At 33.6% G+C, this 14,218-nt stretch overlaps 1 protein-coding gene across 2 annotated transcripts in view; it reads right to left on the minus strand.

The window, feature by feature from the left end:
* Positions 1-14,218, minus strand: part of CCSER1 (coiled-coil serine rich protein 1) — a 554,984-nt gene that overhangs the window by 6,813 nt on the left and 533,953 nt on the right. Inside the window, exon 8 of one of the 2 annotated variants that reach the window (XM_045284207.1) lies at positions 9,600-9,677. In XM_045284207.1, the coding sequence (XP_045140142.1) occupies positions 9,600-9,677 (78 nt within the window). Of the gene's footprint in view, positions 1-9,506; positions 9,678-14,218 lie in introns of those variants that run through there. The other variant, XM_004703262.2, reaches the window with a different exon arrangement.

Raw genomic sequence — 14,218 nt, forward strand, 5'->3', positions numbered from 1 at the left:
TAGTTTTCTATAGGGGATATGCTATGCGATGATGTGCCTTATTATGGGAACACAAAAGTACTATAAAATATGTTCAAAATGTTCATAAACTCAAATGATATTTGGATACTTAAATGATTACTTTGAAGTAATAATTAAAATAATTTTAGCAATACCAATATAAAATTAATGGTGTAATACTGAAAATTTCAAATACATATGCTCTTGTATTTATGCACCTATAATATGGAGATAATGGCTTAGCATGTATATGCTTAACATTTAAAAAACAAAGTGGAGGAGAAATTTAAAATTATAAAAAATTTTATATGTTTCCATATGTACATACATACTGTTATTTTTACACAAAGTGATTTTTATGGTATATAGAAGTTATATTTTTAGTTTCATGATTCTTAAGTTATAACAAAGAAGCAAAACCCACCAAATATGTTACCATCTAGTCAATTCCCATTCACATCTACCCTGTCGGACAGAATGGATGTGCCCCCTAGGGTGTCCAAGGCTGCTTTCTGTACAGAAGTGAATTGCCACATCTCTGTCTTTGAGCAGCTGGTCGATTTATCCTGATAACTTTTTGGTTAGCAGTCAAGTGCTAAGTACTGCGTAACCAGGGCTCAGATTGTCTAGTTATATTACTGAAGAATCTTTAAACATGAAAGTTTAAGTTTTGCAGACTCAATGAACCAACTCCCTGTAAATTAAAGAAAAGTCTTCATTATATCATTGATAGAAAATTAGGTCCTTCATTGAGTTTAGAAAGCTAAAAAAATAAAGCAAAACAAAATAAATATAACCACTACATTTCCATTTCTACAACATTTTATACTTAAGCTTTATGTTAATTATCAATTTATATTTTTTCTAATTTAACAAAAAGTACACTTGTTTAGAGTACTTTTTTCTCTGAAAACTACTTCATACTAACATCTACCAAACATATTTTTCCATATTTTACTGGCTAAATTAAAACAGGGTAATTTGATGGATTAAATCCAAATCTAAATCCATTTATAGGTTTAAATTAATAAAAGAAAGAAAGAACTGAAGCAATTCTGGTCTGTAGAGAACTTTGACCCTTTAAGAACTCTGAATTGCAAATTATACTCTTTCAGATATAAATTTTCTCTATAGTAGTTCAGCTTTACAAATCTAAAATTCTAATTACCATCTTAACAATGTGGCATTACGTAAGAGTATAATTTCCTGGTATTCTTGCTATATGGAGCATAAGGTTAATGTTATGTTTTAGAGTTTAATTCTGAGCACTGGGGTTGTAGAAGGCCATGGTTTTCAGGGGTGCCTGAAGTCCATTTTAAGTCTCCATATGGATTCTGCCTCCATTTAGGTCCTTCTGACTATTGACTGGCAATTTAAATAGCTTTACCCAAAGATAGAGTGTATTTAACAGTGAATTTCCTCTGCCCCTCACATATGGAGCCTTTTTGGCTCTGCTGGCTATGCTGTAGGCTGCCTACATCAAGTTCACCAGTTTGAAACCACAAGCTGCTCAGAGGGAGATAAATGACCTCTTCTAGTCTTGTAAAGAGTTATAGTCTCTGAAAGCAAAAGGGGCAAATTTGTTCTGTCATACATGGTCACTATGAATCAGAATGGGCTCATTGGCAGTGAGGTTGGGTTTGGCCAGTGCAATAAAGAGAAGTCGCCCTGTAAAGGACTTTACTGGGTATGCTCTGGATGAAAATGGAAGTACTAGGTTCTCATGGCCCTGAGTCATGCCCTCACCACGATGGCCCTAGAACCAATTCTGTAAGATTTTTCTATCTGGAATATTTCACAAAAAGATCCCAAATTGTGTTCCCTTCCTTGTCCCATAGTCCCACTGCAGTGGTGAGTTCTATTGGCTGCCAATAATGATTTTGTGACAATGTCCTTTGTTTTCCACATCTGATTTACGTAGCTGTGTGGCTAAAGGTCATTGGAATCCAGGATGGCCTCATACTGATGGTCTTCCTCATTTGAATGACTCATCTTTTTCTGTGTTCCGTTTAAGACTAATAAAGCATTCTTTTACAAAATATAACTGAATTTGGGGTCTTTTTTAAAATTATGGAACAGGTAGATGAGCTTCTCTTCCAGAAAATTTTCTAATGCGATAAACTGAAAACTTTCTTTTTTTGTGTGGCATGAAGGCAAATGTTTTTAAGATCTTTTCCTTTAGTTTTCCTGTCCATTTATGAATTATAAAAACACCTTTCAGTTTTATTTTGAAACACTATTAATATAAGCATTTTAACATATCCCCCACCTCCTCAAATGAATACCAGTTCTTTAGTTAACAGAGGTAAACACTAGGTTTCCTCAAGTCACAAGGTAAGAGGAGAAGAAACTTAGAAATAGTTTAATGTAAAAAAACCACAAAGATGACTATTCCTCTCAATAGAGATATTTTTCTCTATTTGTTTTTACATTAAGTTTGAATAGAAAGGGTGTTGCAGATAATAGTAGAGCTTTCATAGAAATTAAAGGGAAAATATCCTAATTTCCTCAATTAAATAGAGTAGCCTAGAAAACAAATGTTCAAATGTGACAAAAGAAAAAAGTTGTGATCTGGTTTATTGGGAGGGTAATTAGGATGCCGTAGTATATGTATATATGCTGCTGAAGTGAGCACAAGGATGCCGTAATACAGATGTAATGACCAAAGTTATTTTTTTAGTCTGGAATACATGGCTTACCTTTAAAAGATGTATACTTTGATAATAATACCAAGCATAAGAATACTGGATCACAAATTTGGAAGGAAAGCCTGGCAGTCTACTTCAGAACAACCGAAAACCTATGGAGCACAATTCTACCCTGATGTACTAGGGGATCAGCATGAGTATGAGTTGAATCTACAGGAACTTCAGTAGTAGAGCCAGGTAGACACATCTAGGGCAAAGAGGAAAGAGGAAGCACTTGACGAGCCCCTAGCACAGAGGGAAGTGAAGGCCAGAAAAGGCACATTTCTTTTATCAATAGTTTTCAAAAAATAAGGAATTTTCAACACAGAGAGGAAAGGGCTGTAAAGGGCATCAATACAGCTCTCACAAATGACTGAATTGACCCTTAGGGTCTAGACAGAAGGCAAGGGCACAGCATCATCTTTGGTGCACAGGCAGCATCTCTAAATGGAAGTGAGTTATGACAAGCCAGCCTATCGCAATAGGTCCACCAACAACTGTACACAAGAAGTGTACTTCCACTAAATAGGCTCTGTCAGACTAGCTGAAGCGCCTGTCTGCATGGTCCATGCTTGAAATAAGTCTGAAATAAACAGCTCAGTCCATGCAAAGCTTCTTTCATTTACTTTTTATTTCATTAGAACAAAAAATGAAACTATTTTCATTCAATTCTAATTTGAACAAAAGTACAATATAACTAAGGCAAATTATGTTTGTAGCCACTTTGCAGCCGCACACATGTATGTTTGGGTTTGTGTGCATACGAGTATAATGCACATAGACTTATTTCAAAGATACATTGGTTTTTGCAGTTTTTTCCGCGAATGGTACATCATATTTAAAGAAAGCAATGCTTTTACATAAATTGAATTAATATCAATTGAGTTCACAAATATCTACCTGCAAGTCGAAGAACTGAACGTCAAACAAATTATGGGCCATCTGTATTTAAGCTGAGAACATTTCCTTTCACTGAAGTACTATGATGAGTTCTTACAACATCTCCTTGGTAATAACACTCATCGCAATCCTTCTATAACATTTAACTTTTAACAGAATCTCCAGGTTAGATCCTTCCTAGTTCTTCAATAAACTCTTTAATTTTAATGGAAGCTCCTAGTCGCTCTGTGACGTACAAAGTAGCCATTTCAAACTATACATTGGATCTCAAAATAAACAGAATAATAATAGCGTATGCTAGCAATAGTCAGTTCTTTGTACATTTGGGAAACAAAGTAAAACAATGACACCCAGCCTTATATCTTTAGGATTATAAAATCCACATTAAACTCATAATCATTGAGTCAATTCACTTATCCTTTTCAAAAGGAATTCATTGAATGATTTCTATATTTGTGTTTGGTTGAGAAGGAGGGGAAAAGGAAGAAGAGAAGAAGGTGCAAACACAACTGCATAGTTAGAGTTAATGAGGCTACTCAGTTTTCTTCTCAATGTTATTATTAAGGGACTATAATGTAAGGGAAGCCTGGTCTACTCTTCGCACAAGTGTTTGGTGTGATCCCAGTTGAGCCTCTAGATGCACTGAATGTGATGATAACGTTTAAGAACATGGCATGAAAATATATGTTTTCTTTCCTAGAGCTTCTCAGAAATAAGACAAGTGTTAGTACTAACCGAGGGACCTTGAAATATCACATTGTAAATAGAGTTGACTAAATGTGTTTTCACCTCACTTATTCAAATATTTGTTCACATGTCAACCTCATACATACCTAGATTATCTTGTTTAAATTTTCTGATCACAACCTTTTCTAACTTCCCCCATATAGACTCACAATTGACCTTTTTAATGCATTTTTCCATTTCTTGATTGTACTTATTGTCATTAACATTCTTTATAATTTAATTATATGGTTTTTTATTGTACATATTTCCTCACAAAGTGAAGCTCTAAGAGGCAGACTTGATCTATTTGGTTAATTAATGCATTTCAAGAACCTAGAACAGGAACTCACACTTTAAGAACATCTAGTAATATTTGTTGGATGAATATATAAATGGGTTTTCTACAATGATGCCCTTAGAATTTCATCAGTGAGTAAGCTGAATATTGTTTAAGTGCAAAATCTATGTGAATTGAAGGACAGGATGGGCTATCTTTATACAAAACCATAAAAATTAAGTAAATTGGTTTCTAGTCACCTTCTAAAGGAGCCCTTGGGCACAGTGGTTCACATGCTTAGCTACTAAATTAAAAGTATTTGATCCCTTCAGGACCTGGGGTGTGAGTGGCGACACTGGGAGGGTAGAGGGAGAGTGGGTTGGAAAGAGGGAACCGATTACATGGATCTACATGTGACCTTCTCCCTGGGGATGGACAACAGAAAAGCGGGTGAAGGGAGACATTAGACAGGGCAAGATATGACAAAATGATAATTTATAAATTATCAAGGGCTCATGAGGGAGGGGGGAGCGTGGAGGGAGGGGAAAAAAAGAGGACCTGATTCCAGGGGCTTAAGTGAAGAGTGGATGTTTTGATGTATGTATGAATTGTGATAAGAGTTGTATGAGCCCCTAATAAAGTGATTTAAAAAAAAAGTCTTTGGTTATCCATGAGAGAAGCATGCTGTAGTATGCTTTCTTGGTAAGCTTCCAGGGCATTCTTGTGCATATCTCTAGGGATACTCTAAGCTAAAATCAACTCACTGGGAGTGGGGAGCAGGTATTTGCTTTCTATCCTATTTTAATAACACAGAGACGTCAAAGAAATTATTCTTTGATCTTACATGTAACGTTTGCTCATGTTGTTAGGAATAAAAAGAATAAAAAGAATAAACAAACTCTATGCAGACAGAAGAAGGTGAAAGAGGTTAAATCCACATTGATTATTTAAGGCATGTTCATCATTTATTGAACAATCTCCCTCTTCACAAGAACTATTGTGTTTACTGGACCTTTCTATGATACTCTGAATTTATTTTTAAATAATCCATGCTATGTGCATTTAAAATCAAAGTATATTGTACACTAATGCTTGTTTCTTATCCCCTGGCAAATCTGTTGCAGGGTAGAAGAGGTTCATTGTACAAACCTTTGAACTTATTCACTGTATTCCACTTTTGGAAATTTCTTTTAATTGCTCTCATTAAAATTCATGTCTTTTGGGATCCTTTTCCTTGTCTTAAAATGTTTGGCAACAGCTATCTTCCCAAGGAAATTACATTGGGGGGACTTGCTGCATATATTCTGACTGTCAAACCAGTGAAATGAGAACTATAAAGAAGCAAACCCTAAGCCAACTGCCATCAAGATGAATCTGACTCAATGAAATGCTGCTGTACGATTTCAGAAGCTGCCAATCTTGGGATTGGCTGGTTGATTTGCGGCTATTAGAACAATACTAATCCACAGAATAACCATAAAGAATCCTCTCTTTCTGCTATCAGGTCAATTCTGATTCATAGTAATCATACAAGGTATAGTCAAACTTCCCTCTTTCAGTTTATAAATCTTTACAAATCTTTAGCAGACAGCCTCATCTTTCTCCCATGGAGCAGCTGGTGGGTTTGAAAAGCTGACCTTGTAGTTAGTAGTACAATGTATAATTCATTATGACTGCAGGACATCTTTGCCAAAAGGAAGAGGTATTACTAATTTTTGTAACTTTAAGAAGAAATCAAAAGAGCATACCAACTACCATTAATTTGGAAGATATTGAAAACAAAATGTACAAGATTTTTACTACATCTAATAAACACTATATCCAGACACACACAAGTATGTGTATATAACACATAGATGTTAGATGTCACTACATCTAACAAACACAATATATATACACACACACACAAATATGTGTATGTAATCAGGAAGTTCCCCATTTACAATGGGGATCCCATTAAAAGCAAACTATATTTACTGGTCTATTTGTTTCTTTGTTTCTAATTGTACAACTCATCATTTATCAGACACTTATACAAAGAAATGGTGTAGTGCTTATTTGCTGATGTTATCATTATCATGCCAACTTCCAAATAAAAAGAATGCATTTATTTAGATACTACTAATAAAAGTCTATAATAATGAAAATTTGGGGAAAAAGAGGTGTTTGATTTACATCAGAACAAATTTATGATGGAATCATTTCAAAGAGACCCTATTGTAATAGGAGGACTATATCCATATCTATCTATCTATCTATCTATCTATCTATCTATCTATCTATCTTTCTATCACTATATTTATATACCTATATATAAATTAAATATCTATTTGTATTCCATGTATATATTTATTTTAATGTATCACAAATACATCTATATGTGAAACACTGAAATAATATAAAATTATCTTTCCTAAAAACATGAGCAAATGTTACATGAAAAGTAACATTCAGTTCTCGTTACAGATGAAAATTATTTGTAAATACATATTGAAAAGCATAAAAAAAACCTTGATCATTGAATAAATTGTATTAATGAAACATCAATTTCAAATAGTCACATAATTCATCAAACCTAATAGGCTTTACCTAATTATAATTTACTTAAAATAGTTTCTTTCCTTTTTTCCTGTATAAAGTTCACTGAAGTGTAATACTACCACTGTATTTACTTAACTACATACTTTTCTATATGCATGTATTTCACAACTTGTTTGCTGATTTATTCCAGGATATATCACCAAGACACATTTTAACAGCTATTGAAATCAAAAAAGCTACTCATATAAGGAAAACATTTGAAGGCTTACTACAAAGATTTATTATTCTTCAGCCTTAATTAAACCCAATAAAACATATTAGCTACTACAGTTAAATAGAAAAAATGAGGAACAATAAAATTTTATAAGATTAATTACATTTATACTTATTTTTATTTATATGCTTAAGGACAGAATAGCATTCATACCAGAAATCTGTAGAAACATGAAGACTATGGTGCTTATAGAAAGGCACATGCCTGAGAAGCTGTTGGTAACTACACCATGTGACAATTGTCCAAGGATTGACCTCTATCCACAGGCTCCACTCATCCTTCCAAGTAACCACCGATATAATGCTGCAGATACCTTACTTTCTATATTTGTAGTAGTCATTTCAAAATTTATCATTCAGTCTTCCAAATAGAATTGCCTTAATTTGACCAGAATTTCTGAATAAAAATGTATAATTTCTTTCCCCTTTCCTTATTTTAAAAGCATATTATACTTAACAAAGAACAGGTTTTACTGTGAACATGAACAGCTGACTTCATCTTCCTGGAAAGGTGCTTATTGATCCTTGAGTGGAGCCCTGCTGGAATAGTGTGTGACTCCCGATGAATACCTGTGACATCAGCAGTTTGAAACCCCAGGTGTTCATTAAGGGAAAGTAAGGCTTTGAGAACAATTTACAGTACTGGAAACCAAGAGGGGTAGTCCTACTCTGTCCTATAGCATCACCACTTTAAATCCCAATGGACTCCATGTCAGTGAACTTAGTTTGAATTTGGATCCTTCCGTACAAATGGTTGAATACTCAACTACTAGCCAAAGGTCACAACTTTGACAATGTTATGGCATAGTTGCACTTTGTGCATGAGCTGGAATTGACTGAAGGAAAATTAGCAGCAATAAATATAAAAAGTAAGGTATCTGAAGTAGGTGGATTGTAAATTAAGCTTCTGGGTTGTACGATTATGTTATTTTGGAATACTACTTAGTAGGAACTATGGCTTTATTGCTTTTAATGGAATGCTCGCTGGTTTGGACATTTTATATTGTGTAGAAGTACGCAATTAGATATAGATCCTATGAGCTGATATACAGATACCATGCACCGAAATGTTTTAACAACAAGAAACTAATACCGAAAGAGATAGGTAGTGAATTGCCTGTGTTAAACCATCTTTGAAATTTATAATTAAAAAATAATGATAACATACATTCATAAAATAATATCTAATAACAGTGATCAAAAAGTCTTATAATCACAAGATTAACATAGAGATTATTTAGGTATCTAGAACAAATATAAAATTCAAAAGAAAAGCATGCATATATTTTTAAATTTAGAAATAAACATAAATATGTGAAATGCAAACATTTGATTTATTATAATAATACATATTTTCAGGATATATCTTCATGAAACAGCTTAAAATAACCCCTGCTTCAACTTGTCAATAGAGAGCTTTGTAAACCATTCATAGTTCTAAATAGAAAAGAAGATTCTCCCAAATGTTGCATCCAAGATAAGGATGATTTTCATTTGTATAGTTCATCAACAGTCTGTTTTACATCATGAACTCATTTACAGTACTGCAAACTATGCATTTCATAGCTGAGTCTAAGAAAAGCTAGATATTTGAATAAGTTATCCAAAAGCATCCAGTGTTACTAGGAGAAACTTGTATTATAACAAGTTTGACAATCTTATTTTGACAGTTTAACAAGTATTTCAGAGTAACAGGAAAAAAAGAAAAGTTAACTTTAAATTACTTTCTGCAGCCTCTCCTGAAGACTAAGAGCCTCCATTATGATTGTAAATTTCTCTGCAAAGTTGTGTCTTCTTTTATGTGCCGGAACGTAAAAAATGTGTGCTTGGCTCTTAGAGATGGCGCTTATAATAACTTTATTAAACTTCTAATACATAAATTACTACGTCCTCAAAAATAATGTCACAATAACATGAAACTTCCAAGTGTCCACAAATTGGTTTTAGATGTTGGTTTAAATAAAGAGAAAACAAAAAGCACCAAGATTAATAAGACGCTGGTATGCTGGTGGTTGGCTATAATGATCTTTTTCAGCTCCAGAAGGTATTTGGGGATTGTTTAAGAGCAAAAGATGAATGGTGCAGCACTAAATCCTATTAAATCAATGCATGGACACAGCAGGAGCAGGGGTAAATAAGTTGTAGAGGTTTGAATACCAATAAAGATGATAAAAAAATTTTATATAGCTACTTACATCATAGCCCAGGAGTTCAGTCTGTGTGGATTTATCTACTCTTGAAGCGAATGCCTTCTGTAAATACCGGACTTTTCCCTGAAAAATGAGAAAGAATACACATTGCTGATAAGTCTTCGGCACGAATATTCCCTGTCTACTTAATTTTGACTAGTGTGCAATTTATGATCCTCTGTGTGTATACTTTGGACTGTTGGTGCCATACCAATTAGCTTAAATATTTAGAGAATTAATTTACAGGTCACCATGATCAAACTTTGGAACTGTTTCTTCTAGGACACGATTTACAGTTGACATCTAGAAAGGTACTTTGTTTTAGTGTATATTTATTTAAAATCCAAAATACTTTCAATAAATAACACCTCCCAGATGACTCCATTTGGTTTGGTTTTTACATCTTAATCCTATTCACCAACTCCAGTACATTAGAAATGTGTGTGGAAGGACAGTTCACAGGTCATTTTTCAAACACAATGAATTTATTTTTGAGATCTCCATCTTCTCCATTGTCCAATACTTAATTATGAATTTGCGTTTTAGTTATCTTTATGATGGCTTTTTACTATCAGTATCTTTAGAAATCTCATCAGGCTTTGGGGATTAGAAAGATTGCATATTAACTTATAGATATGATGACATCTAAAAATTAGGCACTGAAGCATTGTGTGTAGTACATTCTACTACACAAGAGCAGATGTACACAGAAGAAAAAAATGTGTTCTAAGTGGGATTTGTCACTCAGATACATGAATTAAAGACTATATTCAATTTAAGTGGATTTGTGACCAGGGTCTTTACTTTGATTTTTCCTGAACATATTACTTAGAAAAGAAATTTGAGCTTAATTATTAGGTTGTTGTTTACTGTTTGCCTACCACAGCTCGGAATGCTATATGCCCATGATAACATTTCACTATTGCCAGCACACATTTTGCTATGAAGGTAATAAAGCTTAAAAAGTTTAAGTAATTTTAGAAATTGCCAAAGATACTCATCTGACCCCACTTGACTCTGTTTTCAATATTATTCTTTACAGAGAAATTCTTCTGGATTATTAATAAACATGATGTATAGTTCAATGACAACTGATACACCCCCAAAGGGATAGTGGTTACCAAGAACCTCAATTACAAGAATTCCAAATACACAAAACTCCTTCTTCCCTCTCTCATTCTTCACTCATCTGTTTCACCTTCACCACTTCCTCTCCCTCTCAGTTCCATCAGAAGATGAGGGGAAATGGACAATGGAGATTCCAGGACCATCATGGATCACCAGAATTATCATAGCTACTTAACAATGATCAATTTAGATATTCATATTCTGAACGGTTGCTGAAAAATAGAAAATAAATAATTTATATATGATTGTAGATTCCCAACTTCTTTCTTCTCTACTTCTGATATTACTATATTTTATATTCTGCTTCAAATGTAAAATGGAGACTAGATAATTTCAGATCATGATAAGAGATTAGGGTAAAATTATATTAGTTGAAAAAAATCACTAAAATTTGGCTGCGTTTTTTCAGTTAAATTTAAGGTAAGAAGAAGTAAGCTGTATATATATATATATATATATATATATACATATATATACACACACACACATACACACACACATACATACATACACACACACACACACACATATATACATACATACATACACACAAATCCACTGCCATACATACATACATACAAATCCACTCTTCAGGACTGTTGGGCAGGATAAAATTGTTCCTGTGAATTTTCAAGATTACTTTTTTACAGGGGTAGAAAGCCCTATCTTTTTCTCAAATTGTTTATAGTTACACTTAAATTTGCATCTGGAAGATAAAGAACTTGGAGAGCTGTAGTAGATAAAAGAGGCAATGATTACTATAATAAAAGATTGTTTGAAAATGTTTGATTATCTTCTGAAATAGAATGGGATAATAAGTATTTGCAAAGTAAAGTTCTCAATAGATCAGTAAGTATATAAATTGACGTGTATGAGTTTTCAACTATGTACTAAAGGGAATTATAGTTAGACATGCTTCCATTGTACTTCAGCTTACATTCATAATTTCAAAAGTTTTCATCTTGACAAACTGGCTCATTGGTCAAAGTTTTAAGCTTTAGGAAATACAAACAAATCTAAGTAAAACATTTCAACAGCTTCATTAATCAAATTATAATTGAAACAATTAAATAAACCAATCCACAAAATAAATACATAAATAACTATCACTACCAGCAACAACAAAAAGAAAGACCTAAATATAAAACAGTCATGTGAAATGGAAATATGGAAATATGAAAGCACAGACATCTCTAAAGATATTTGTCAGACATTTTTTATAACACTAAGTATATGGAATATTTGAAATATTTATTACGTATGCAGATATGAGCCACACTAAAATATGGTTGGTTATAAAATTACATATTCACAATAGACTTGTGTGCATCTGTTTAAGAAATAGATATGGTATTTAGTATGATTGTAGACAGTAAGTACATGTAAAACTCTGATGGACATCTGTAACACGTGTTTAGAAGGTCAAACAAATGGTACATAGCTTTCACATTGGTTCGTTTGTTTGTTTATTTTTTTGCACGTTTGTATGTATTCTGAGTAGAGGCACTTTTGAAATCTACTTTGAGTTGCTTCCATTATGACTGTTTTCAAGGATGTTAAAACACTGTTGGAAGAGAGATGGGGGCTCCTTCTAGAGAAGAATAGATTTGTTGGCTGTGCAATGTAATCAAGATGTGTCACTCTCTGGACCAATTATTTGCACAGGTTTGCTAAAAGCCCTTTCCAGGAGACTGGTGTTTCCTGTACTCATGGTTCTTAAACTGTGATGCAAATTCACTTTACTTCTATGTGCAGGACCCACTCAGGATGCTCAGGACTTTAGAGGCCAGTGGACCCAATACACACAAAAAGCTTATGTTGCCTGCTCTAACATAAGTAATAATGCCTTCTGTTCCTGACCTAAGAGTCCAGTATATTGTGTAAATGTCTATGAAATGTGAAAGATTAACTGGCTAGCACATAAAGAGGATAAAATCTAACACCGTCCATAGTTCTTGACATTATTATTGTATTTAAAAGTAACGTAATAAACTATACACTGTGACACCTGATAATAAAAATGGAATCTGTTTTAAAATTTTCATGCAAGGAAACATATAATTTGAAATAGAAGAATGATATTTTCAAAACCATTCATGAATTTAAATATATTAAATGATTATTAAGAAAAAGGCAACATGTTATATACAAAAGATTCATCATGAATTAAGAAAAGATTGTTTTCTATATTACTATTTAATTTTATAATAGACTAAAATAGAAATTAAGCATATATTTATATATACATTTAGTATATGCTAAAAATGTGTAACAGTCTAGTAGAAAATATACCACAAAAGTAGTTATTAGTGGCTGTGAGTTTGAAGATTTTTTTCTTTTGTGAGGAATGAATATATATCAATTTTTCTAATTATTTACTACCTACCTACCTATCTGCTTACCTATCATCTATTTATCATCTACCTATCACCTACCTATCATCTACCTATCATCTATCATATATCTATCCTCTACCTATCATCTATCTATCATCTACCTAACATCTATTTATCATCTACCTATCATCTATCTATCATCTACCTATCATCTATCTATCAGTCAGAATCACTGAAGGCCCAGTGGGCTACCCATCAGGCTGCTCACCACTGGATCAGAAATTTGAAACCACCAGTCACTTCTCGGAAGAAATGCTTTCTACTCCAGTAAAGATGTATGGCTGTTAGGCATCATTTCCCACTCATGGTGCCCTATGTGCAACAGAACACAACAGTGCTCACTTCAGCACCAGCCTTACAATTGCTCTTATGCTTGAGGCCATTTTCGCAGCTGTTGAGTCAATCCATCTCCTCGAGTGCCTCCCACTTTTTCATGGCCTCTCTTCTTTCCCAAGTGCGAGGTCCTTTTTCAGGGAATGGACTCTCCTGATAACATGTTAAATAAAGTACATGAGATGAAGCTTTGCCATCCTTGTTTGTAAGGAACATTCTATTCGACAGATTTGTTTGTTCTTTTGGCAATTCACGGTACTTTCAATTCTTAACAGCACCATTATTGAAATGCATTGATTCTTCCTCATTTTTCCTGACTCGATGTCCAACTTTCATATGCATAGGAAGTGGTTGAAAATGCCATGGCTAGGGTCAGGTACACCTTAGTCCTCTTCTTCTTCTTCTTTTTTTTTAAAGAACACCCTTCTTTTAAACATTTTAAACAGTCTTGTGCAGCAGATTTACTGAATGTATGAGTCCTTTTATGTTTTGTCTAATGATCCCATGAGCTGATTGTGGATCCAAGCAAGATGAAATTCTGGGTAACTTCAATCTTGTCTCTGTTTATTATGATGTTACCTATTGGTTCAATTGTGAGAGTTTTGGTTTACATTACATTGGGTTTTAGTCCATACTGAAGACTGCAATTCCTTTTTTTTTTAAATCATTTTACTGGGGGCTTTTACAGCTCTTATCACCACCCACCCATCCATCCATCCATCCATCCATCCATCCATCCATCCATCCATCCATCCATCCATCCATTGT

Source organism: Echinops telfairi, unplaced genomic scaffold (genome assembly GCF_000313985.2).
Source record: "Echinops telfairi isolate 266 unplaced genomic scaffold, ASM31398v2 ScPeMD7_7468;HRSCAF=8506_0, whole genome shotgun sequence".
Taxonomy (NCBI): domain Eukaryota; kingdom Metazoa; phylum Chordata; class Mammalia; order Afrosoricida; family Tenrecidae; genus Echinops; species Echinops telfairi.